General features: G+C 39.7%; 1 protein-coding gene across 8 annotated transcripts in view; it reads right to left on the bottom strand.

The window, feature by feature from the left end:
- Positions 1 to 650: 650 nt before the first annotated feature.
- nckap1 (NCK-associated protein 1) overlaps positions 651 to 26354 on the bottom strand; it is a 35077-nt gene continuing 9373 nt past the window's right edge. For 2 of the 8 annotated variants that reach the window (XM_030441218.1, XM_030441220.1), the window contains 30 exons: positions 21511 to 21621; positions 18255 to 18347; positions 18121 to 18177; positions 17888 to 18030; positions 17689 to 17779; positions 16240 to 16377; positions 16094 to 16142; positions 15846 to 16002; positions 15328 to 15384; positions 14747 to 14843; positions 13953 to 14059; positions 13736 to 13868; positions 13449 to 13530; positions 13192 to 13250; positions 12857 to 13002; positions 12611 to 12764; positions 12363 to 12482; positions 11343 to 11482; positions 10724 to 10855; positions 10135 to 10353; positions 9247 to 9377; positions 9035 to 9132; positions 8620 to 8713; positions 8171 to 8253; positions 7539 to 7619; positions 7354 to 7447; positions 6664 to 6780; positions 4961 to 5070; positions 4366 to 4455; positions 651 to 3529 (listed from right to left, as the gene is read on the bottom strand). In XM_030441218.1, the coding sequence (XP_030297078.1) occupies positions 3413 to 3529; positions 4366 to 4455; positions 4961 to 5070; positions 6664 to 6780; positions 7354 to 7447; positions 7539 to 7619; positions 8171 to 8253; positions 8620 to 8713; positions 9035 to 9132; positions 9247 to 9377; positions 10135 to 10353; positions 10724 to 10855; positions 11343 to 11482; positions 12363 to 12482; positions 12611 to 12764; positions 12857 to 13002; positions 13192 to 13250; positions 13449 to 13530; positions 13736 to 13868; positions 13953 to 14059; positions 14747 to 14843; positions 15328 to 15384; positions 15846 to 16002; positions 16094 to 16142; positions 16240 to 16377; positions 17689 to 17779; positions 17888 to 18030; positions 18121 to 18177; positions 18255 to 18347; positions 21511 to 21621 (3300 nt within the window). In that variant the 3' untranslated portion in view covers positions 651 to 3412. Of the gene's footprint in view, positions 3530 to 4365; positions 4456 to 4960; positions 5071 to 6663; positions 6781 to 7353; positions 7448 to 7538; positions 7620 to 8170; positions 8254 to 8619; positions 8714 to 9034; positions 9133 to 9246; positions 9378 to 10134; positions 10354 to 10723; positions 10856 to 11342; positions 11483 to 12362; positions 12483 to 12610; positions 12765 to 12856; positions 13003 to 13191; positions 13251 to 13448; positions 13531 to 13735; positions 13869 to 13952; positions 14060 to 14746; positions 14844 to 15327; positions 15385 to 15845; positions 16003 to 16093; positions 16143 to 16239; positions 16378 to 17688; positions 17780 to 17887; positions 18031 to 18120; positions 18178 to 18254; positions 18348 to 20088; positions 20394 to 21510; positions 21622 to 26354 lie in introns of those variants that run through there. The other 6 variants (XM_030441219.1, XM_030441222.1, XM_030441221.1 and 3 more) reach the window with 4 other exon arrangements.

The following is a 26354-nucleotide window of genomic DNA, read 5'->3' as shown; positions in this document are numbered from 1 at the left end:
GAGGACAAATTACAATATTTGCCTCTAAAATGTAGTGGTGAGGTATTAAGTAGAATACCTGGAGGGTTTTAGTAAGCCCACAAGTGTGATTGAGTTCTGAAAATAACAAAATATAAAATAAAAATCCTTTGGATTACAATAAGATCTTCGGGGCACTTTTGATAAATGTATTATAAGATTATAAATAATCAAGCATTGCTTTACCACATTTTTTGATTATGCATTTTTTTAAAAGGCAATTCTAAACATAGGAAACAGTTTTTTTTTTGAGACTATGCTAAATATTTCCTACAAGTAAGTTGCTACTTTCTGCCTGTCAGTGACTTCACTCATAAATATCTTTTATTTTGTAGTGATGGAGTTTTTATTCGTCTTTATTTTAGCTGAAGATAAAAGATGAACATTTCCAGAGCTCCTCTCACATTACAGGAGCAAAAGTCTTCCATGTTGCCTCGATTAAAAAGCAATCATGCATTTAATTTGAGAACTAAAAGAAAAGAGTATTTGTGGAAGTATTTAAAGTGTTTGATTCTGAAATAATCCAAAAGTATTCACCTGATATGTTTCTGGTCTGTTGAAACAACGCGTCACCACTTACCGTTTTTTTTCCATGTCTCAGCCGAACCAGCGGCACACACTCACAGCTCAGGTCTGACACAGCCCTAAAGTTTATTTTTTTAATTCATGTCATTAAGTTACACGGTGGAATCAGAGAGAGACACAAAAAAAATAAAATAAAAAGGAGGTTAGAAAGAAAAAACAGCAACCATTCCACATCAAAATGGCAGAATGTGTCGGTGGAATCCGTCCTCACATGCTTAGAATTCAAACTACCAACTAAAAAACACACCAGAATAAGACATGTGGATCTACTGTAAAGTGCAGACACGTCGTTTTACTAGATTTTACTGTTTTCCTGCTACATACTGTAAAATATCACCTCACTTTGCCTCCAAAAACAGTCTAAAGGTAGAATAGCAGAGGGCCGGCATAGAGGGAGAGGTGTGTGTCTCAGTATGGAGCCCTCGCCATGCTGTGATCGAGGAAAAAATACAAAATAAACCAGACTGCACTTTGTAAAAGTCGTCCGTCTGCCGTACAAAGGTCTCGTGCAACCATCCCGAAAGTGTAACTGCCTCATTTAAGCACTGAAGTCTATAAATCCAGTGAAAAACGTCACCAACAGAGTGTATATATGCATTTTATTCGTCTTATTGCAACTCCAGGTTTCTGTAGACTTTCACAGGTTTGAGATCGATTAAGGATTTTAATTATTCTCTGCGGAGGAATTGGTTAAATTTACTTTAAAACGCTCCTATCGAGAGTTAAAAGTCCGAACACATTTAGACCCGATCAGCCACAACGTTAGAACCACCGAGTTAGGAAGAGAAGAATATTTATTAACCGGTTACAAAGCGATGTTTTTTTGCTTCTGGCATTCATGTGGAAACCAACCTCCCCGAGATCCAGGACAATGTTACCTATAACTGCTCAGGACGTCTACGGAACAAGACAAATCCTGCTCGACACATGTCCAACCTTCAACTCGAGAAACTGCAATGGAACGCCACTCAAAAATCAGAATTCCTGGGTGTAAACTGGAATATTTAGACAACTTTCCCAGTACAAAAGTGCTGTAACATATAAGGTTTAATGGCGTCTGTGCCGCTTTCTGTCCTTTTTGTTAATATGTGCCAGAACGCTGCACTGCAGACTGTTCAACTGTGTGTACACTCGCCAAAGTGGGCTGCTTGTTCGCCACCTCAGAGCTCCCGTGTCTTGCTTGATCTGGGAATTTGAAGGCCTGTCGTTAGAGGGTGCAATTGCCGTGGGGTCTCCGGGCGGCTGGTGCACATCAAGTATCCGTATGAATGCCAGCAGCAGAATAAAGCAACATGATACATGTGGTTTTAAAAGTTGTGTCTGATCTGCGTGTCTAACCACAAGCATGTAGATGGCGTGGAACCTCGACAGCTGCTGTCAGGGTGCCTTTGAGCAAGGTACTATTCCCCCAGCTGCTCCAGTAGAGGCCTTGCCAGCACTGCAAGACTTCCACTGTAAAAATCAAAACACAGAGAAGAGCCATATAAATTATATGTTGCACTGGCTTTGTTTCATTTCTACTTGGAACCGTTAGAGGAGAAATAGTAGCACCTACTGGACCTTTAACTCAACAGCTGTGAGGAATAATTCTGGCAGCTCCAAGCCGACACCGCAGAACCACTGCAGTACTTTTCTCTTTTTATAACATTTGTTCCCACTGTAAAAGTTCTTCTGTTAACCGAGCTGCCGCAGAGAGTCAGGCGGATTATTGTGGTCCAAACCGTCCAAACAACAAAAAAAAAAAAATGGCATTTCACCCATTAATAACCCAAACACTCCACTTCCACTTCCACGCCCTGATACATAATGTTTTTAGTGTCAACACATTTGGCAAATCGTCATCATCATCATCATTGTCGTCATCATCATAAAAATAACAAAACATAAACATTAAAAACAGACGAGTTCAGTTCACATCAAAGTAGAATACAGATATTATATCTTTACCCACAAAAAGTTCATGTTACGACTAGCTTGAAAAAAAGAAAGAAAACATCACCATGTTATACAAATGTGTGTTTGTTTGTTTGTGTTTCTTTTACTATGAAATGTCTGGATATTAGTGTGCATGTCGTGTTATTTCTCTGCTCAGGATGTCTGTCAGTGTGTGTTTTCATGAGTGTAAACTTACATTAACAAGCAACATGTCTTTCATTATCAACAGGAAAATCCTCAACCCCGACCCACCCTCCTCCGATAAGTAAATAAAATAAAAAATTAAACCCACATCACATCATCAGAACCATTTGCATTCCCCCCAAAAAAGTAAGCATCCAAAATCCATCACCACGTAGAAGAAGTCGTCAGCTGGCAGCTAAAAAAAAAAATCTCAAATCTTTCATCGGAAAAAAAAACATCAAAAGAAAAAACAACAAAAGAAAATAATATTTTAGTGTCAACTATATATATACTATATATTTATATTTTTGTTCTTTTATACCAACCAAACATATGGTATATTATGTGTTGCTATGGTTACGGTCCCTGGCAACATCATGGAAAAGTACAATGATTAAAATAAAGACACTGATCCCCCAACTTCATCCAGCTAGTGTGTGTGTTTGTGTCATATTTGTCTAATTTCAGTGTTTTATTTTCTGTGTTTTTCATGTTCTTTTGGCATTTTGTTGTATTTGTTCTGCGTTTCTGCGAGTAGAATTGTTTAAATCAGTGTGTCGGTTGTCACACGCTGATGTTTTTGTAGGCATAGTTTAGTGTGTTTAGTTTGTGTTTTAGTGTTTGCCGTTAGTGTGTGTTTGATAGTGTGTATGCGTCTGTGTAGACAGTATTGTAGGCCGTCGCTGTGCGTCTATGCGTTAGCGCTGATGCTCTGTTTGTAGACAGCGTGGTAGGCGTTTCGCAGCAGGACGTAGGGGAAGCAGGACTCCAGCAGGTCCATGGTGAGGAAGGGCGACTCCTGCACGATCTGAAACACAGCAGACAACACAGACGGTTATATATTTACAGCAACAACAATCACTGTAACAATCACAATGATGATAACGATGTGAGCATCCACGCTGATGTTCTGTAAACGGAGGCACTCCAGCTGTGTCAACAGCTGAGGAAAATGGATATAGATGAGCTGTTAGTGCTGCACAGGAAAACACACAAACCCCAAGAAGAGAAATCCTCCAAAGAGAAGAGTAGTTAGGAGAATCCAACACTGTCGACAAGCTGTCAACGTTTCAAGACAAACTGTATTCATATTTCTGTACGAGTCAACATCAGTTTAGCTGGTGATCCTCGAAGACGACATCAGTAAAGACGAAACAAACTTCAGAGACCCATCAGCACCAAAGAGCGTAAAATGAAATATAATGAAACAAGAACATTTTTGTGCTTCTCAACAGATATAATTAATGAACGGGCCAATAAGCCTTCTAACGAGATGTTTAAAGGGCGGGAGTGAGGTTGTTAAAGGGCAGCGTTTGGCCCACAGGCCTCCAGCTGAGAAAAAGTGTTTCTGTAAATGTCATAAATTAGGTCGGCTACAGTCAGAAACATAGATTATAACACTCCTGCTACATTACTTTGTAGAAAAATGTCCCCAAATCAGGCTGTTTGAAGGACCAGATGGATTCTGAGTGAGTCTGTGTTTCTATCATCATACAACTCGTATTTTTCGCTACGTTTGTGGTTATAGTTGTGATTTATGGCCCAGAGCTAAAAAACAACAGAAAAACCTCATTTTTTCCCCTCAGTCGGCCCCACATGAACCAAACTTCTGCTGTGAATTTGCCTTCGTTTATTCTCTCTCACCATATCCAGCAGCAGGTAGACAGATTCTCTGTTACGCGTCGTCATCTTGTCCGTCTCCTGGCCGATCTTCAGCAGACTGGATGAGGCCAGCTACGCAGAAAGACACGGAGAGAACAACGTGTTAGTGAAGAACAACTTCTTTCATTTGTTTCACATGTCTCACATTTCATTTCAGCAAAACTAAACGTGAATCAGTCTGTGTCTCGGTCACCTACATTTATGCAAATCTGTTGAAGAGGATGTGACACGACTGCAAACTAATCATAGCAACATGACAGTTTAATGCAGATGAAAGTTCCTTTTTTGTATCAAATAAATTGCTTTGTCTTCTCTGATCCATGCGTGATGTCTTAATCAGCTGCTATGATGACACATGAGGGGAGATCTGGGCTCTAACTGGGGTTTTGAGTTGTTATCTCCCCCATAAACTCGCAAAGCAGCCACCTGTTCACCTGAGCCGACCTTCAAGACTTTTATCTTTTAGTTAAGTTCTGTCCCGACGGAGGGAAACATGACAGACCGATGTCCAGCAGAGGTACGACTCTAATCATATGTCAATGACAAAATGTTGCAGAGAGAAATCTTTTCATCTTACAGCCAGGAACTCCTTCAGGCGGTCTTCTATGCTCCCCTTGTGGATGGTGAAGAGAGCAGCAGCGATCTGGTTGATGGCTTTGGCCAGACAGTGGATGTTGTTGCAGTGGCCTGTAGGGGGCAGCAAAGACACATTACTAGTCAGATAGAACGATGAAGACGTCATCTGTAATTGAAGACCAATTAGCTGCTTTAATTCCCGACACCTGAGGTTGTTTAAGACTCTCACGGCAGAGAAATTATGCAGAATACAAAACCTGAATTTCATTTTAGTATTTCATGCAGACATTGTGTGTGTGTGTGAGAATTAAACATGCGCTTGAATTTTAAGTTCACAAAATGGTCGGCGTGACTCAGTGCCGCCTCGTATTGAGATGTGCTGTCGGAAAACCAATTGCTGGCCAATGTGCAGCCTGCATACTAACAATGGGGGAGCCCATTACAACTCATTACGCTTTTCAAATGTCCGTTAATAACAATGGCGCCTTTCATTTCAAGGTTGTTAGGAGGAAAACGTCTCTATAATTCATCCTTGAGTGACAAATCTCTTTGATACCGACGAGCGTGTCTCTATTGGACTGAATATCAGCTTTATCTAACTGAATGAATGTTTTTTTTTTTTTTTACTGAAATACATTTCAACAAATAAAGTTAAACAGTTCACGCTGAGTAAACTGACCTTTAAAAATGGAACGAGCATTTAAAAAGTGTTCATAATAAAGACGATGATATGGCTCCGGCGCACACAAATGAATCAATCCGAGGGCGCGAGGTCGAGATCATTTGCATGCAGAACGCTCTCGTGTCACTGATGCAGTAAATTATGTTTCCTGGTGTTTCTTCCTGCACTGCTCGCTCGCAGCCTCTGAACTGTTTCACATGGCAACATCTGGATTGTTATTTCCATTAGTTACATAAAGGAGTTATAACAGGTAAAAACGGGGGGAATAATTAAGGCAGAATTGGACTTAACCACTTGCAGCACAGACTTAAAGTAGTTTAAACGTGTTTGATCTGATCCACAGCATGAAGTAGTCAGCAGGTTGAAATTTAACCCTCAGGAAGTCCCGTAAACAAGTCTGGACGAGCAGCAACAGATGAGGGCAGCTGCTCAGAATAGGAGACAAGCAAGTTTCTAAAATAAATTGTAAATATTTCAGTTTGTACAGCATGTAGGATTTCATTTTGTTCCATTGTTAGTAACAATTATCAAATACATTTTTGGCTTTATAGCTTCTGTCATGCTGCACAAAAGACAGTTTTGAGTTCTCTGTAGAGGAGCAGGATTTATATACATAGCTCTGAAAAATGAGTCACCAGTGCGTGTTAATGCGACAGGAGCAACAAACGCTGGGCAACAGCTTGGGTTTTAGAGGGCTACATCTCTTTCACACTGGCCAGAAGACTCACCTACACCTGCTAACATCTGGCTTTTGGATGCAATGTCAAAATATATTATACAGCATGATGCAATAACGCGTGTTGAAGTTGAGTGCTGCTGGTTTGTTTGTCGCTGTCTACATCATTCAGGCGGCGACTGAAGTTAAAGATATTAAAAAAGTATCTGTTTGTAGCTTCCGTGTGGTTTTAGAATGTGCAACTTGTCAGAGATCGGAAAGAAGCGATGAGTTTAACTCCTGAGCAACTTCAGTTTATCAGCTCTGGTAAATAATCTGTAAATAGCAGAACATCGCGGCGTCTTACCTTCGATGGCGGGGCTGTACTGTGACATCACGTTGCTCGCCAGCGTTGGCAAGGAAACGGCCACAAACACCATCAGCAGACAGGCGATCTTGTACTCCTCCTCTGGGCTGATGTTCTCTGCACAGACAGTTTCAGAGATGGATTTACATTACATTGTTGTCGTTTTGTTTAATCAGACAAATGGTGACGTTACATTTATGCTCCCTTTAGTTACGATAACGAGGAAGAAAAGTGCGTTGTGTTTTCTCACAGCCTGTTTTTTTATATCATCCAGTACACAAGAATTAAGTGCTTAGTACAGGACGTTACACAAACGAATACTGAATACACCAGCAGAGACTTTTGTCAGTTTTATTATAGTAAGAGGGAAAAATAGCCTTTATATTTGAGGAAGCTCCTCGACGCCTCTCACAGTGTTTGACAACTGTGAGCTTGACAGCAGAACACGATGTGCATTGAATCTCTCTGCGGGCACGTTTAACCTTGTGCTGCTGCCTCTACGTGAATCAAAACTGATTTAATTCAGATTTGTTCTGCACTGAACTGGACTGTATGTCACAGCTCTGACATGTGAAGAGAGCAGTCTTGACTTTCACATAAAAGTGACTACAGTGATTATGAAGAGATGATTCCAACGTGTTAAACTGCAGTTAGATTTACATCAAGAGCTGAAAGATCTTTGCGTCTTACCACTTTTTTGCGAGGACAGAGCAACGACGAGAGCCGGGTCGATCTCACAGGGTAGACCTGCTGCTGACGACAGCTCGTAGACATTCATGGCCACCTGGAAACAGACAAATTCATATACGATCACGAGGCAGGAGGACATAATGTAACACTTCCATCAGGTGTAGAAGTCTGTGATTGTGTTTTACCTTCATGTCTGTCTCCCTGGGAATGTGGTCCTTGAAGTCCTCCACAGAACTGACCAGGAAAGGAATGTGACAGGATAAAACCTGGAGAGATTGAGACACAGACAGTCCAGTATCAGTGCACAGCAGGACATAAATTGAACATATTAAAAAAATAAGACATTTATGGTGCTTTTTATATTCGTGTTGGTTGAAGCGAACCCTCATACTTCTGCCTGGTTAGTAATATATTGATTTTTACGGATGATTTCAACAGTTAAACTTCTATTAAATCCATCAACCGATCATGAAATGTTCCTGCAGAGATCTTATGAATAATTAAAGTACATATTTATGTAAATTATTTGACGGTAAAAAGCAGCTAAAACTGCAGTCTGCTGTATCTTACTCCATATACTTTGGCAGCTCATTAAATCCACTAAAAAGGAGTTGACATGGCATTCCTACAAGAACATTTCTGTACAAAACGTCTCTTTTTTTCGTTAAGTTAAATAACACAGACTTCTTGGCAGGAGAGAACAAACAATTTAAAATGCATTTGAAGCATTAAAGTTCATATATTCTATAAACGGCTGTTAGTCACGCTAATTTCCACAGTTCACTCTCCAACAACAGTGTTGTTGTGTGTGTCTTACATCTCTCAGAGCCTCCTGAGCCAGCGAGCGGAAAGACAAGATGACTCCAATGATGGTCATCCTCTTCAACACGCTGTCCACAGCTACACACACACAAAACAGGAAGAACAGATGGTTAATCATTGACCTGCAGTTCATAATCAATCAATACTCAATCAGAAGTTTGCACTTTTATTAGCAAGGATATGTTTTACTTTGTAGAGTCTGTATCAACTTTTACATGCTGCTTACCGACTTTTAATGTTAATAAACATTTACATAATGTGTTGAAAATTCTTTAAGAAAACAACTAAAGACTTCTTTGTATGAATGTAGTTAAATGTCAGCTATCAAACACACAAAGATCTCCCTAACGTGTGTATAAAGAGGATATTTGGCATCAAGAGTTTAGCGGCTGTGTGTAATGATACACACAGATGCACGTGTAAGTGTACAGGTGTGTGATTTACAGGTGAGTTTCTTGAAGAGGGCGGCCATGTGCTCTGGTTTGTCAAAGCTCGTCCTCATCTGGGTCAACACCTCCATGTTTTCTACCACCAGTTTCTACACGGAGACAAACGGAGAGACAGTGAGCATTCGATCAAAGTGTGACTTCTCGTTTATGCAGCAGAATTATCCTTAATTTCGATCATATCTGTATATTCTAGCATATTAATGTCCTACATTTTGATACACTCCTTATGAAAAATCGAGTTAAAACCGTCTTGGAACCAGATCAGAAAAATAAGATCTTGTCATGCTTCTTTCTACTTGTACTCTCTCTACACTACTCGGGAAATACTGTACTTTTATTATACAAGTAATGACTTTGACCCAAATTAATGAGCTCAATACTGCCACTGGAAAGTAGTTGTGTATTTATACCTTCAGCTCAGCGACCTGTGATGAGATGTGCCACATCAGACTCTCACTGAGGAACTTCATCCCGTACGGACCCAACAGCTCCGACAGTGAACGCATCTCTGCAAACAAACACACACACGTCGTCATAAAATTACAATTCAAGTCCATTTCTGCACAATATTCACCAGCTATACTCCAAAACACAGCTTGTGTGTTTGTATGTGTTTGTGTACCAGAGATGTCGGAGTATTCCTCGGCGTTGAAAGTCAGCTCGTTCTCTGTGGGCAGGTTGACGAAGGCCTTCATGGCGGGGAAGTAGGCGATGTGTCCGTTGCTGACCTGACGGAGCAACGTCTCCAGGTACCTGCACACGCACAAACAAAACACTTCATCAGTAGCGGTTACATTTATTGACTCCCTCCCTTCTGTTAGCAGTATCACCTTTTCTGAAATGTTAAACCACGTGTGACTTTCATGAATAAATGTGTAATTATGTTGCTAAATGGGATTCTAATCCTTCTGTAGGGATTTCTTCTGCTAACAGCGAATCCCATCAGCAGAGCTGTAAGCTGAATGAGCTGCTGCTCAACCAATTTTGATTGTTTTTGTTTTCATGTTTGGTTTTTAATAATGATGTGTTTAATAAAAATGCAATAACAGCAATGTGATAAAACAAGCAAAGTCTGGTCGGTTCGTTGTTTGTGCTGCGACAGTATTTCCTGCAACAATAAAACATTCTGTCTGTCTGTACGGCACCAAACTACTAAGAGAATTTTTATTGGTGTTTTAATAAAAGTGGTTTAATCTGTGGACACAGGCTCCAAGGACACGCTGTTTACAGTATCAGATTACAATAATACCTTTATACTGCCACAGCCTGTGCAAATAAAACTCATAATCCCATGTGGAAATTACACTTCCTCTCCTCCCTACCGTCTGATATTTATACTTTTTAAGAACTTGCACTGTACCTGTATTTTCTGACTTTTACTTGATTAAAGAAGTTGAATCAGTACTTCTACTATTACGAGACTCTTTGAACTTCTACTTCAGTACTTTTGCCGCCGCTGTACTTTGGATTACTGTATATTCTTTCGCTCACAGGACTCCAGCAGACGTACCAGTTTGTGTACAGACTGGTGATGGTGGGCTCCCCGTGACTGTCCAGGTGCTGCGTCTGCTGCAGGAGGACGTTGTTGAAGACTCGGGTGATGTCGATGGTGACGTAGTTCTCTATGGACTGGAGCACCGTCATGTAGGCTCTGACGCTGGTCAGCAGCTCACTGGGCTTGGCTATCTCCTGAGTAGCCTGGTTGTACATGGTCATCCCCACTATGGACCTAGAGACAGATGGAGGTAGATTCAGTGAAATAATATTCAAAATGTCACAATCTCATATAATAGGAGATACCAACAACCCGCTGAGGAAACAGTCTGCATCATTCTCACAAAAATAAACAATCTCCTCAGTTTTGTTTATGTAATCTTTAGTATACGCCACCTTTAAAGGTCTTACTTCCAATCACTTGCATCCAACATGATCTTAGAAGCTGTTTAAACACAAACTGTGACCTTTGCTTTCGCTATATTTGCAAAGATAAATGTCTCAAAATGTATTAACTTAAGACGTAGAGGACTATAAACAAGGTCAAACAAAAATAAGCTTCAACGTCGAGCTCTTGTGTCTTATCTGCGCGTGTTTGCATTTACTTGGTAAATCGGATCTCCAGGTGCGAGGTGAGGTACTCTCTCGGTGTGAATGTGTGCTCCCAGACTGCCAGGTTGGGAACGTAGTTGATGGAGAAGCAGAGTTCAGATAACGCTGTGTGGAGTTTATCCAGACTGAAGGAGAAAAGAGGAAACGGCAAGGTCAAAAGAGGATCGATAAGAAATGATGAACCCCTTAATGACCTGTGTGGGGAAACTAGGGCAGGTTGTTAATCAACAACATGCGGAGGAGGAAACAGCAAACAGACAAAGTGGAACATAATAAAAATGTAGGAGAAGTGACAATGTGAAACCTCCTCTTCCTAAACAGAAGCCAGACACGTGTGGGAAACAGTGATAAGAACACTGAAGGGCGTAAAATAACAACAGCTTGATTCAATACGAACAAAACGATGATGCATCAACAAACTGAGCTGTTTATATGAGAATCATTATTACCGCATTAACATAGACAGAGGTTTTAATGGGAATTCAGTCAACAATAAAAACTATTATTAATAATTATGATGGACGGAAGAATAATTACTCAAGAGACTCCAAAAACAGAAAGGGGAAGGAGATAAGTATTCAAATTTAGTCTATTTCTGCTCATTCGACTCACTTGGTGACCAGTAGTCTGTTCTTCCTCATGCTCTCCACTCCTGGTTTCTCTCTCTCCGGCTCGCCCTTCTTCCCCGTTGCCTTCTTGCTCTTCTTGTTCACGGCCTGGCTGATGGTTTTCGCACAGTGCTTAGGAAGCAGCTGACACATAAAAGTAGAAGATTAGTGACGGACAGCGCAGAGAAAAAAAATAAAAGAGGCAGGCAGGAATAAACCAGAGATGGTGAAAGACTGATTATTCATGGTCTGGCTGATGTTCTTAGAACAGTAGCTTTTATTAAAAGAAGGACGCGAACCGAGTGACTTATAGAGACGAATTTAAGATGCTTTAAACAACATGCATCAACAAAGACTCACAACATTATTGTGACAGCGTGTAATATAATGCAACGGGGATACAAATACCGACGCGTTTCTGTTTTTAGAAGTTTGTTCGTTCAATAAAACTTTACCACATTACTTTTGGATGTATTTGGCTCTAGGCTCTCAAAACTCGAGGACACTTAATAGCTGCTGTCACTCTCAACTTCATCTTCTCGCAGACTGCCGATGTTAGACATTCAGAGCGTGGTGCTCCTGACGTGCGTAATCTTAAAGGAATAGTTTGACATTTTTGGGAAATGTATTTATACGTTCTCTGGCGGAGAGTGAGATGAAAAGATCAATGCCACTCTCATATCTGATCAATAACTCTCTCAGAATATTTCTCAGCTGGGACCAGTAACTCACTGGACAGTCCGCTGGTTGCCTGGCAACTGCTCAGCGCCACAGTCCAGCAAATAACCCTCCAGGAAAAAGGTGAAAAAAAGGAGCTTAGGTAGGGATAACAATTAGACGAAGCCAGGCTTACTGTTTCCTCCTGTTTCCATTTTTATGTTAAGCTAGGCTAACTAGCTGCCTATAGAATTTGTAAAACCATAGAAATAAAAGAAGGATATCGATCTTCACCATCCACATCTTGGTGAGATAGTGAATCAAACTACAGCAGCTCTTTAAATTGGCTGCCTGTGTGTGTTCGTACCTGGTCGCTAAGTGTACATTGTTCAGTGCAGATGTCAGTGATCAGGTTTCTGGCCTGCTTGGCCATCTCATCCAGAAACATGTTACACAACGACAGGCTTCGATCCCCTATGTGGTGACGCTGTGGACGAAGAAAAGTACAAAAAACTCATTAGTTATCAACATGACATCATTTAACAGCAATAACACTGTTCTTGGGAAATCGTTTGACATGTTACGAATATGAATGTAAGTAGAAGATAACGTAACTGTATCCGCATGTGTATTTACCTCCTCAGGACAGAGCTCGTGTGTGCAGGACATGAAGTGTGTGCAGAGCAGAGGGAAGCAGATGGAGTGTCGGCTCTGGGAGGGAAGCTCCAAACACTGCTGGAACATCTTTTCAAACGCACGGCTGTAGAAGCTTCAGAAGGAGACACATAAAAAGGATGATTTATGTACATATACTTGAAGTTATTCACATCAAGGCAACATTTTTAATTGTCTGTGTCTCACCAGAAAATCGACAGGTCTGACGTCTCCACCAGCATCTCCACCAGAGAGTCAACCATCTTTGTGTGGAAGATGATGGTGTTCATCATTTTGCCGAGCTCCTTGTGATCGGCGATACCAAGACTGGCTTTAGAGACGCTGGTGTACGCCTGCAGAGAGGAAACAGTTGGGAAAAGTATGAAGATGGAGATCGTTGACCTGCAGTGTCATTCTTTCCTTTACATGCTAAATTTACAAAGTAGAAATGATTTTAGGAAGAAGCAGAAAATTAAAGTATCCCCCTCGTTGCTTTAGATAAACTTTTTAACAGACTTTAAGGACTAGATTTGTTTTCACACCTGCAGTCTGAACCAGTCCAGTCTCATGCCTCTGAAGTCAAACACCTCTCCGTCCTCCACTGAAACACAAAAACACCACAAATCAATAAAAATCACACACATCTTTAAAACTTATCATTAAAGTTTCTGGTGACGAATCTAAGGTCAGTTATCTGCATCACAAGTATTATTAGAATACTCTCAGTTTATAACACCGCTTCGTATTTGTCCTGTTATCACGACTTTACGTTTTGACAGTACAAGAAGTGATGGTTTACCTTGTTTGACACTGAGAGAGGTCATTGTGTTGACAAATGAAGACATTATTATAGACTCGTCCTCTGGACACACCGACAGGTTCTGTCAGACAAAGACAAGATAGAAAACTGGTTAGAAAAGACAAAAGAAGTGTGGAGAAGCTGATCGTGGTCTTTCAACTGAAGTCTAAAATGTTGCCTTCACATACGTATCAATCAAATAGATCTATTCTGCCATATAGATTAAGACACGGTGGGCTGTGTATTTGTTTTGAGGAAGTATCTGAGGTGCATGTGTGTGTTCATACCTGCACTAGTTCATTCAGCACCACAGCATCGAAGCCGGACAGGTACTGGACGTAGTATCGCTGCATCACAGGGCCGTACTTCCTGACGTGAGCTCTGAGCTCCTCCATGTAGAAGATCAACTCTGCTATGTGTCTGCACAACAACACAACACATGATCACATCCAGAAGTAAAGCAACACAAGCAGCCAAAAAGTGTAGATGTGTATGTTTGCATACTTGTCGATGAAGTCGTCTGTGCTTTTCTTCTGGATGTTGTCTGCGTGTCGAAGCAGCCAGATGATCTCGTCACGGGCAAATGACAACGCCATGAACACGAATAAGGCCTGGCGGGACAGAAAGAGGCAGAAATAGAGAGATGTTGAGAGAAGTAAAGAAACGTAAATGTCAAAAAAATCCCCAAGATTAATAACCAAAAGCAGTTGGCAGCACAGTCTCTGAACAAAATATGGAATATGTTTATGGAGTCAGTCAGGCTGAGCGAATATATTCAGTTATACATTAATGAGGGTCTCCATCTGGCCTGAGGAAGTTACAGAGTTTAAGCGGGTAAAATCTGTCAGTTCTACGAAACTGTGAAACTTGTGCAGCATTATTTAAGGTCGTATACTAATCTTTAAAGACTCGGCTGTATGTTACAATAGTTTCCATTCATCCACACAAGATCTCGCTCCAGCAGAAGACAGATGAGTGATAATGTAGAGACATTAAGTAGCTATTACTATAACAATGTTCTGATGCTGCCCACTTGTAAAAATTGATTTAAATCTCAACAAGATCTGATTTAATGGAGCAGAATGAATTAAATTACATGGATATAGGACAACATCAACATTCATTAGCTTCAACTGCAGCCAAAACCTCAGTTTGTCATGTTTTTGTGACCTAATAATACAAAGAGATATTACTTATCCACGATAGTTATTCAGTATCGCTCATCCAACTCCCCTAAAACGGACTCCAGGGTTACTTAAGGTGGTAATTCACTGTTTAAGGTGGTAATGTGTGTTTACCTTTGGACCCAACAGTCCAGGCTGATCGGCTAAAACAGTGGCCAACTCTTTCAGAGCTGATCGCAGAAACTTGCGTCTCTCTCTGTGCATGGAGCCTCTGCAGGGAGACGGAGGAAGTCAGAGTAGAATATCAAAACAAAACCAGCATCACGATTAAACTGCATTTTGACACTTTCAGGACGATCCTGCAAGGAGGACAAAAGTAAGCAGATGACAGTGACGGCAGAAGAATGAGAATGAAGATGAAAGGGGAAGACAGAATAAGTAATGAGGATAAAAGCAGAGTTGAGACAGCCGGGGAGACAAAGAGGGGAGGAACAAGAACAGGAGGAATAAACTGAATGAGGATAAAGATAAGACGGAGGTGATGTTTCTGTCTGAGATTCCCTTAAGGAGAAACTTAAGGCTACAGGCAGAGTTGAAACGATAGTTAAAGTTGAGAAGCAGAAAGAAGGAAAGGAATAAATGAATACGACGAAAACGTGGGCACTGAAATATTCAGGAAATGTGAAATATGTTTTTTGTGTGCAGGAACAAAAAGGAAAACGAAAAGGGGATTAGCGAACAGATTTAGTACGTACGCATGAGACAGGGCCTGTTCCTTACACTCCCTGATGTCGTTGATGCGTTTGTTGTATCTGGAAAACACACAAGCAGGAAGGACGAGTTAAAAGAGCAAAAACAGAGTATGCATGTCTGTGATATGGTTTTTCTGCTATCTGAGAACAGACTGCTACAGGAATGAGTCCTAAAACCATGAAGTGTGTTGGTATTTTTGCACCTCTGATCCCCTATCTCGAAGTCAACGGATGTTTTGTTATTTCCCTGAAATACCGATAGCTTTTTTGCTTCTGGTGATTGCATTCATGCTTAAAAAGAAATAAGAGAAGTGTTCATCTGTGAAGATTATCTTGCTGTATTAAATGTTTAAGTATCAAAAGCTTTTGTAGCTTTTGCAGTAGTCTGAAGGAAAAACTAAGGTGATGTGAGGTTCTTGGTTGACCTATAAATATTTAAGATTTTCATGTAAAACAAATGACTTAAACAAACAAAAACAGATTGTCTGCTCATGTACGTCCTCTCCTCGAGATGCTCTCACCCTCTGATATTCACAAACAGGTCCTCTGCGGCCTTGTGGATGTGGAAGACTTCATCCCTGAACAGACAGAGGCAGGTGGAGCTCTGCAGAGCCAGCTTCCACAAAGGCAAAGCTGCTGCATCGCTGTTCAGCACCGAATGGCACAGGATGAAACCAACTGGAGAGAGAGAGGAGAGAGGAATATATGACTGAATAAACAGGACCTGATATGATCATTAAAGATCCGAATCTGTTTCTACAGTACTTACAAACAATCCACTTCTCCATTGTGTCCAGTGAGAGGTATTCACATGGCATCTAAAGACAGATATAATGCAATTTAACATCTTTCCCCTTTGAATCAGCATCACAGATATTAATTCAGTCGTTTCTCTGCAGTCGTCGTCATACTAACAGTGTCTGACTGTGCAGGATTAAGCATGGTGGAGGGAGCAGAGATGAGAGAGAGCAGCTGGGCGTTCCTCCACTGGTCAGCGGACAGATTCCTCCTGGGATAGACCATCTGAAGACTGATCAAAGCATCTGACAGGGACTGCAGGAGAAAGAAGGGATGAAGAGAGAGAAACCAGGAGGAGGGGAAAGAAGAAAGAGAAAGGCAGGGTGGATGAACAGGCAGAACAAAAATCAAAAGTTTTTCTTAACATAGTCTTACAAGGTTATGAGAATGACATATGAGTCAAATTATCTTAACTGTGTACAGTGAGCTGTCTGACACTCTGATACGTGTATCACCGTATTGCATCAGTCTGTGCAAACGAAAAGCAGCTGCATAAACAAGTTTCCCCCACAGTACTTTATTTTCCCTTGAAGTCAGTCGATATTTCAGCTCACAGTTACAGAGACGGAGATTGTTTCTCCTCTGACTGACGGATCTAAAAGTGGCACTACAGGTGCTATGGCAACCGCGCCTCGGTAGAAACAAGATTGAATCTTCAGGGTTTAAAAAAATATTCAGGCACCTTTCTGCCACTTTCAAGTCACCAAATATTTCTAGACTTGTGAAGCTTTTATCATCAAATCCAGATTGTTATTATAAATGCAATTTATCCAGAAATCCTTTATACCAACAACAATCAACATGTGTTTTTATTTTATCTATTCGACCCAATGCTGACTGCATGTTTTGATCATGGTTGTTTAATTTTTGCTCATTGTGATGCCAAGATATGGAGGATTGCACCTGCCAAAATCAGATACGCATAAAGAAACATAAAAACATAAAAATGTCTCAATAAATAAATTAATATGGCATTAAATGTGTTAAATAAGGTTGAAATAAATGTAGGTTTTAATGACATAGTATATCTGTACTGTAATTTGTCCATGTATTTATTTAACTTTAATTCAACTATTTACTTTTCCATTTATTTAATCAATTTATTGATATTTAAATGTATGAATTTTCACTTAGATTTACGTATTTATCTCTCAAATCAATATGCAAGTCTATGTAAACATTAATGAGAGAATGCATTTAATAAATATCGTTTTATGTTACATTTTTATAAAATAATTACTGCCTCTATTATTTATTTATTTCTGTTATTGGCAGGTTCAGGCCTCTGTACCAGGGGACAACAAATATCATGATCAGGATCATTTCAAGGAGATTTTTGATTTACATGAGTGATTGTTTAGATGAAATGCGAGATAACATTGAAAATTCTAATCAATTAAAACATATTTCTAACCTTGAAAACATAACATATAACATTTTAATATAAGCCCTAAATTTTACACATTGTATACCCTTAAAAAGGCGCCAATTTAAAGAAAGAGTCAGTGGCATCTGGAAAGAGCACAAAAGTTTATACACCACTGAACTGTAAAACAGTTCTCGCACCTTTCCATGCGGAACAAACTCCTCCATCATCTTCTTCAAGGGGTTCTCGTAATCCACGATCATCTGGCCCAGCCTGGGGTACTCCCGGTCACTATAACACACACACGCACAATACCATTGTTACTATAGAAACCATTAAACACATGGATGGTTCAGAGAATTTCTCGATCGCGTCCGTCTGTTTGTGGCGTTCAGTCACCTGGCTCCATGTGTCATCTCGTGGGCGTAGTTGTACAGTCCTATGATGGCTTTCCTCTCCTCTATGCGAGACAGTATCGTCATCAGTGTAGTGTATGTCACCACCAGGTCCAGGTAGTTCTTGGTGAGGTCAAAGTTCACCGTCTGAAAGCAGAGGAAAGAGACATTTTCTTGATATTCACCTTAACAATGTCACTTCAATACGTGTTTGTGTGCTGCACTTCATTCACTTACAATGTCAAAGAAGACCTGGCAGGCGTCGATGGTGTTCAGCAGCTCACACACATGGTCCTGTTGATAAAGGATAAGAATTAACACCATGTAATCCTTCACAGCATATGTTTGTGTATATGTGTGTGTTTTCTTACTTTGAATTCCATGACATCTACGAAGGTAAAATAGTAGAGAGCCAGGTTCTTGAGAATCTCTGACTTTTCCTTCTGCAGCTGAGCCAGCTGTTGCTGTAAACGCAGCAAAGGGCACACAGTCACAAAAAAGTTATGACATCATCTGCAATTTACAGCATGTATGATGACTTTCAAATATATATATATATGTGTAAACTCTGACCGTTGTCATAACTTACTGTATCTCTCCTTTTGGCTTTTTGTCAGTATAAAATTTGTCTCCGAAATCTGTTTCTCTGCTTTAAGGCTGAGCTGACAAATCACATCTTTTAAAAACTACATAGAGAAACATCTGCATATCAGTTGTTCTAACCCATGTAACCAAAGAAATCTTAAATGACTATTTAATACGTTTTCCTTCAGGGATCAATACAGTTTATTGTATCTAGTTCAAAAGCATTAAAGCGCCTCTTAATTTTGACTAAATGAAGAGAAAACTGATGTGAACGAGAAGGCGGCGCTGAATAATTCAGTGAGATTGGAGCAAGTAAAACTCAAACAGGGAGAAACAGACATAACTAGATACAAAGATATATTAATAGAGATCCTGCTATGAAAAAAATTACTTTGGTAGGACATTTTCTTCATTGCATATTTGTTGACATACTCACAGATATCGAAGTGCGAGTTGGATAATACAAGTTACATTATTCAGTTGTTTATTTTCATTTTCATATTTTCTTAATTTGAAATGTGTTTTTTCCCCCAACTTTTGAAAATGAAGAAATGAATGTTAGGAAACAGAATCATAATAAAAAGCTTTGGTTGCACAAACTTTCCAATTGTAGTGAGTTGCAGAGAATAAAAATGTCTGACCAAAGTAAAATCTGACTATCAAAGCAAAGCTAGACAGTCCGCCCAATATAATCTTGATTGCATTCATGTCAAGAGTTTAAAGACTGAAGTGAGATGAAAAATTCAAAGACAAAACCTTTTTCTGTACCTGCTGATGTCTGGAAAAGTTAAGCTGTGGACACAATGTGTGTTTTTAAAAAGCCCCAACTTGAACGTAAATTCAGTTTGAAAAGATTGTCACATCAATCTTTTAACAAGCTGGAAAATCAAAAGCTCTATCTTTAGATAGTAAGAAGCAGCTTCTATTTACATGACAGAAATGACTGAAGCATACTGTATGTAAATCTAACCCAGCACCAAAGCCGTGTGTACACTTCAAGTCAAAACTGTAATTTAACCAGCGCATCTGTGAGAGACCAAGTGGAAAAAGTGTGAAGAGTGTGTGACACTGCTGCTGCACTAAGAAGTTAAAACCTCTGTCACTTGACACAAAGATTGATGGTGATGAGTGAAGATTTGAATGAATAATAGAGGGATTTTTTGCCCTTCTTCACACATTTTGAACAGCCAATTTGTCTATAACACTCCTCTTGTCACAGGTAACTGACAGAGGCCTCAGACCTGTCCAGAAACTGGTCCACCATCATTAAAATTTAACTGAAAATACAGTCAACTGACAGACAACAAATTGGTATCTGCTCAGTAACACTCCTTAGTGCAGGCAGTCAGCCTGTCACTCAAACAGCCAGTCAGCCATCTAACCAACTCAGAGTCAGCCAGCCGGCAAACCAGGTCGTTCAACCAGCCACACAATCACTCAGTGGATGAAGGATAGAAAGTAAAAAAAAATGCTGCCAGCAGCGAGGAGAGGAGGGAGAAAGCAGAGCAAAGCAAAACGCACTCCAAACCAGCTTTAAAAAACAGGTACAAAAAAAAGTTACATTGTTACAAAACTTAAGTACGTGAACCAAAATACAAAAACTTAGATACAAAAACTTACCAAAAAGCACAAGTCCGGAATAAGCCAAGTTTAGCATGCAGAACACAAACAAACACAGAAACAAAGCAGAAAACAACATAAGAGACAATTCTGGCACGGTTATACTGAATAAAGCAGTTAGCTGGACACACAATCACACACACACACACACACACACACACACACACAGACACACACAGTCACACACAAAGCTGTTTGCTAAATGACAGTTTCACATAAACACATAGGCCAAAAGCTACAAGCTAAGCTAACAATCAAAGCTGAGAGACACATTTGATGAGCAATGAGTTTAGTTCTCAGACACACACACACACACACACACACACACACACACACACACACACACACACACACACACACACACACACACACACACACACACACACACACACACACACACACACACACCTGAAATTACACACATTTTTTACCCACAATATTCCACTTGCCTTATAAAAAATTATTTCAGTTTCTCGTTTTTGACATTTGTGACAAACATGGCCAACTATCCAAGGTCATCAGTGATATAGAGCATTTAAAAATAAAAGTAAACTGGTAATATAAATATTTTTGTTATTATTTAAAACAAGAATCTGTCAGTAGAGGCAGCAAATTTTAAGATTTTTCACCTGGTAATTATTTCACTTGATACTTCAGGGCTTGATAGTTCCAATTTAAATCAGTTAATTAACATTTGTGTTGAATCTGTCCAAAAATGTAAATTCTGATAAATTCAATACTTGATTATTCAAGGTGTCCACTAATGGCGATTTATCAGCAAAAAGATATTTCCAACATCTTTCCAAAAATTTTCTTTTTTAAATGTTTGACAATTTATTTATTCTTAGCTTTATTTGAAAAAAATACTAAGATCCTCACAAATGTAAGAGTTGTTGTGTTACCTCACTTTCACTCAAGGCTTTGGTTAACCTGTTGCAGTTCACAGTGCTTGATTGATCACAAATATAATCAGTAACGGATACTGTGATTGATACTTTAACTAATCATAATAATAGTAGCTTCTGTTATTTTTACAATTTCACTGCCCAATTATATAACTGTTAAATAACATATGTTATCTGACAAGCCATTTTACTCAAAATTCATGATAATATTAGTAACTTGTTGTTTTCTTTTCGATAACTACTGCATAAGTTGTTACTTTAATTCTAATTGGAAAATATAGAGAAAATGCTTATTGCACTGCAGACCTGCTCAGCGACACCTGCAATTTCTAGTGATAAATCAGAACCAAGCTTCATGTAATAATTTTCCAAAAGCTACATACATAAAAATAAACCTACCACCCAGATTCAAACTGTGAAAATATGGCCAAGTAATGACTGAACAGACACTCTTTCATTCTCCTCTCTGTATCATCCAAACACATGGCAGACACACAGTACATGCAGGCGGACTTACGTTATTGTTCCGTGTCTCCACAGCAGGAAACTTCCTGACAATAAATTTAACAGCAGACTCCAAGTTCTTATCGACAAGGTAGGAGGGCTTAGCCTTGGGGTCGCCACATGCCTGGAGAGGAGAGAAGAAGAAGAGGTGAGGAGAGACAAAACACAACAGTATTGATGTACACTGCTGCTTCTGAAACACCTGGAATCTTTACTCATTACATCTAGACTGATTTATCTCTGTTATTCTTGGATTTTATGTCCTCATGGTCAGACATGTTAGACGTATGGTCATCATCAGGGAAACATTTAGTGCTTACAGTGAAAACTGGTTTATCTCAGCCCAGGATATGAGAGGAGGGGTTCAGGTGAATGAAATACTGACACCACTGACATTTAGTGAAGTTTCCAGACCAGATGCATATTCAAGACGTGAAAACAAACACACACAAACTTCATTAAGATGCAATGAGAAGATTCCACAATGTTTAGCAAACAGCAGGGTAGGTTTCCATGTGATTGATAAACCAGGTTCAGGTGTTGTAAACAGACTTGCATTCATCAGTGGTTCTCAACTGCTGAGCTGTGGAGAGACATCAGAGAGCTTGTTCTAACACTTTTCTCTACAGATACGACAATGTGTTGGATTTGCTGGTGGTCATTATGATTACCTCAAGACTGGGGTAAAATTCTTAGAATCAAAAAAGATTTAGCGCGCCTCATTTTGATCATCTAGAAGTTTAGCTTCGCCAAAATTATCCACAACACAGAAGGGATGAGAACCACTGAGAGTCCGAGGCAATGAGAGGGTTTCAGTTTCAAACACTGTCTCTCAGCCGTCACTGGTTAGTACCACTGCATGACAGGCAGAGTGTTGGATGGGCAGAATGAAGAAGGGATTGAATGAAACATAGACAGAGGAGAAGAAAAATAAAGAGAGATGACTGAAGAGAAATGGAAGGAGAGATAAGGAGTCAGAGAGAAAAGTCCTTTATCAGCATCTACACCTACTGCAGCAAGTTTTAACTATTTCACTACACCTGCAGAGCTGTCGTATTCTTCTCATCAGTATTCTCATCTATTCTATCTGCCCTGACTGGCAGGAAGCAACAGCACTCATGCATTATGGGTAGTGTAGTAGTGAATGGTGAGGAAGATGTGGTCCATGCATGTGCCATACACAGAGTGATCGTATAAAGTTTGTTGGCTGCCAACACAGAGGAACAATCCTAGAAGAGGTCAGTGCCTTTGACCGTTCTGAGGATTCAGTTCCTAGTGGTTAAGGTTTAAGTTCAGAAAGTGGAAGCACACATTCAGAAAAGGCCATAAAAACCTGCTGAACGTGAAGTTACCATAATGAAATTTACAACACAGAGCTATGCTATAAATGTCATGTTTCGACCCGCAGTAACACATCACAGCTAACGAACCGACAGGCTTGAAAACAGCACCACAACCATAAACCCAGATTTCAGTTTGCATGGCGCCGAAACATTTCCAGCATCAGCCAGTACAAAATGAAACCACGAAACATGCTAGTTCACACACAGCAGGTAACTGACAACCCGGGTATTAAAACGTGATGAAACACGAGCTGAAAATCGAGGGGAAGTATGGGAAGAAACTGATAAAATATTCAACAGTATACACATTTTTGTGCAATACACCGCACTGCTGACAATGGGTGTGATCACTGCAACAGACTTTGAAAACTTCAAACCAAAGATCAGTACAAAAATTGCTTTTCTGCCACTGAGGATTTCAAGCTTCATCATCCCTCAAATTTATATATTAGCTTTGACACATCACAGCCACTACGGTCGATATTTCTGGTCTAAGAGGAAAACACTGATCAGCATCTGCTGACAATTATAATCTGCTATAATTTAATATGAGATCAGGGCTCGAGACTGACGAAGTCCTGTTGTCTGGCGGATGATAGAGAATGTGTTTGGGGTGAATATCTATCTTCCTGCAAGAGATCTTTAATGCATGCTTAACTATCAATTAGCACAGTGCTTCTCAAAATGTCTACCACCTCAGAAAATATCAGGACTCTCCAAGTACCACCGTTATGACTGAGGTTATTTAGCATAGGTCTACTGGTTTAGCCTACTGGCCTACTCTTATCATCTTACTGTGTTGCGCTGTTTAAAGCTAACTTCAGCAGGTGCTCCCGGTGCTTTCGCAGTGCTAAAGTAACCACCAGCACTAACGCTGTGTTCGCTGTCGTCAATTTAAGTTCCAACAGCCCTCTTGAAATATTGTCCTCCACACTTCTTCCTCATAGATCCTATTTGGAACTTAAGATATCACTATCATAGTCTGAGCTTTAACTGGGTAAGCGATAATGAATGATTTATGTGCTTGACACATATGAACGTGACTGCATAACAGGCTGAACCGAGAATATAACAGGAAAGACAAGACTAATTTTAAGTAGTATCGTATAAAGAAAATTCTGCAGTATTTTAATAATGTTATATGTTTTTAAATAAATTTGTTTCAGTTTTAAAAAAACTATATCTGTGTGAAATACGTGAGTAAAGAGCTAGTTAGCTGTTAGCAGCCAGAGGGCAGCCGAGTCCTGCAGTGTGCTTGGCTACCGGAGCTAACAAGCTAATACCTTACAGCTAATTGAGATAACAGAGCTAATAGCTAATGGAGCTAAACACACAGCAGGACTGAATGTTTCTAGTCAGATGAAGTTGAAGCCTTAAACAGTGAACTTCAGCTTAATATGACAACACAAGTAGTTTAGATTAAATACACTTTTTTTAAAATAAATAAATACTTTAACACGTGGGAGTAAATGTACTTTAAATGCTTAAACTTTAACGACTATAGATGATTATCACAAAGTACAGAAACAATATTTTGTTTTTTTAGGGGGTTTACAACCACTTTAGAGAAGTCATAACAGTTTTTCTGTTTGGTTGTAAAAAAAAAGTTAGTCTGGAGCCCTGCATGGTATAAAATGGAGTACAATAGGTGTAATATGCTCCAAAAATTACCTGACAGGAGAAACAGTACAGACCCTTTGGCAAAATCAACTAAACAATTTGTTTATCTGCTAGCTAACTAGCCAAAACACATTACAGTTTGTCTGTTTAGTCTGTTAGCTTAACCCAGTTCGCGCACTAAAACACCAGAAACAGGCATGCGGAGCTCTCACAGAGCTGTGTCTGAAACACACCCACCACTACTGCAGGTTCTCATACACAAAACACTTGGACACTTGGGGGATTTGACACAGGAAAACACACAACACCAACATGATTTCAATACCCATCAATGACACACACTGGACCCTTGAGTCTCAGCTTGTTTCCTTGCGCCTGCTTCTCTCACACCTGACCAGAGTTCCAACTTCAGCGTTCTTTGTCAATGTCATTGAGTGTTTACTTAACAGTTACTGGTCAGAGAAAAATCTGTTGAGGTGTGTGAGAAGCGGGCTGAATTTTAACTATGTTAAATGAGAACAAGGAATCAAGATGTGACTGTGAAATCCATGCAATTGCAAAAGCACAAGCCTTGTTTTGCTAACACGGTGCTCTTCTGATGACGACACACCACAAGCCCCAACCTACACAACAAACTAGTCTCTACATGGGCCACTAAAATGTAGTTACCCTTTGACTGACGCCGGGGAACTGTAGAGTGAAAAACACTGTCCGGTTACTGCATAACAATGGTATGCTGACTAAAAGGACTGTACAAGTATTTTCCATGTTTTAGCCCAAACTCAAAACTAATGGAGACAGAGTTTTTACTGCTGCAATATAAAGGCTCTGCAACAGCTTTCCATTACATATTAAGGTTTGTTGACAATGTGTTCTCGTACAGGCAGGCCTCTCTCTCTCTATTTAATCTGCGCTTTGTGATGCTTGCTAATGATAAATACTCTCTATATCTATTAACTTAATTGATTTATTTACTTACTTGTTGGTGCGTTCAAATGACTGTAGGAAGCTCCAACATCCAAACTTGTGGGAAACCTACCAACAGCGGTTTTTATAATGCAGAGAAACCACCAAAATCACATTTTTCCTCAACATCTGTCTTTTTGGTTTGAATCTCCGACATATACAGTTTGTGGATGTGGTGCTATTAAAGCAGTTGAAATTCCCACAAACTCGTAAAAAAGGAATCGTCTTCATCACTGTCTGCATTGTAGGTGACAGTGACATTGACAAAGAGACAAAGGCATTAACAACACATTGACAAACATCCAATGTGAACACCTATGCCTTGAAAAATGGTTGTCAGTAATGTATCATAAGTTAAGAGCTGTAAATAATGGGCTAAAACATGCAAAACCTGAAAAATTATTTCTATTTTACTGACTACTTCTTTAGTTTATAGCCACACCAGTGCAGCATCTCAGTCATTTAAGCTTCAACTATGTTACTGATTCAGTTATTAATAAAGTACATGTTCAACCAAAAATCAATATTCAGTCATGCCGCTGGAAAGTCGGAAGTGAAGTTTCAGAGTCTACAAAACATTCTTGGAGCTTCATAGCAAAACAGAGTTGCAGAACTCTCCTAAACAACTGAAGTTGATGGGGAATCCAGGTCTACGGAAGCCCTGAGATCTCAAAATTGATTTTAAAAATAAGTTATTTACACCAGTTTATAAGCAGAAAAACTTCCTCTGAATCAGCCAGATGAAGCGGGTGCACTAGCTTGACAGCATGTCAAGGGTGTAAATAACATTTATTCAAATTCAAATCATTTTTGGATCTCTTGGCTTCTGGATTTGATTTTAAATAGTTTATTCTATGATTTCAAAGAAGTCTCCACCTACTTCAGTTGTTTAGGAGAATGCTGCATCACCATTTTGCTGTCGAGCTCC

Source organism: Sparus aurata, chromosome 15 (assembly GCF_900880675.1).
Source record: "Sparus aurata chromosome 15, fSpaAur1.1, whole genome shotgun sequence".
Classification (NCBI taxonomy): Eukaryota; Metazoa; Chordata; class Actinopteri; order Spariformes; family Sparidae; genus Sparus; species Sparus aurata.
This window is presented reverse-complemented; position numbering and strand designations above follow the sequence as displayed.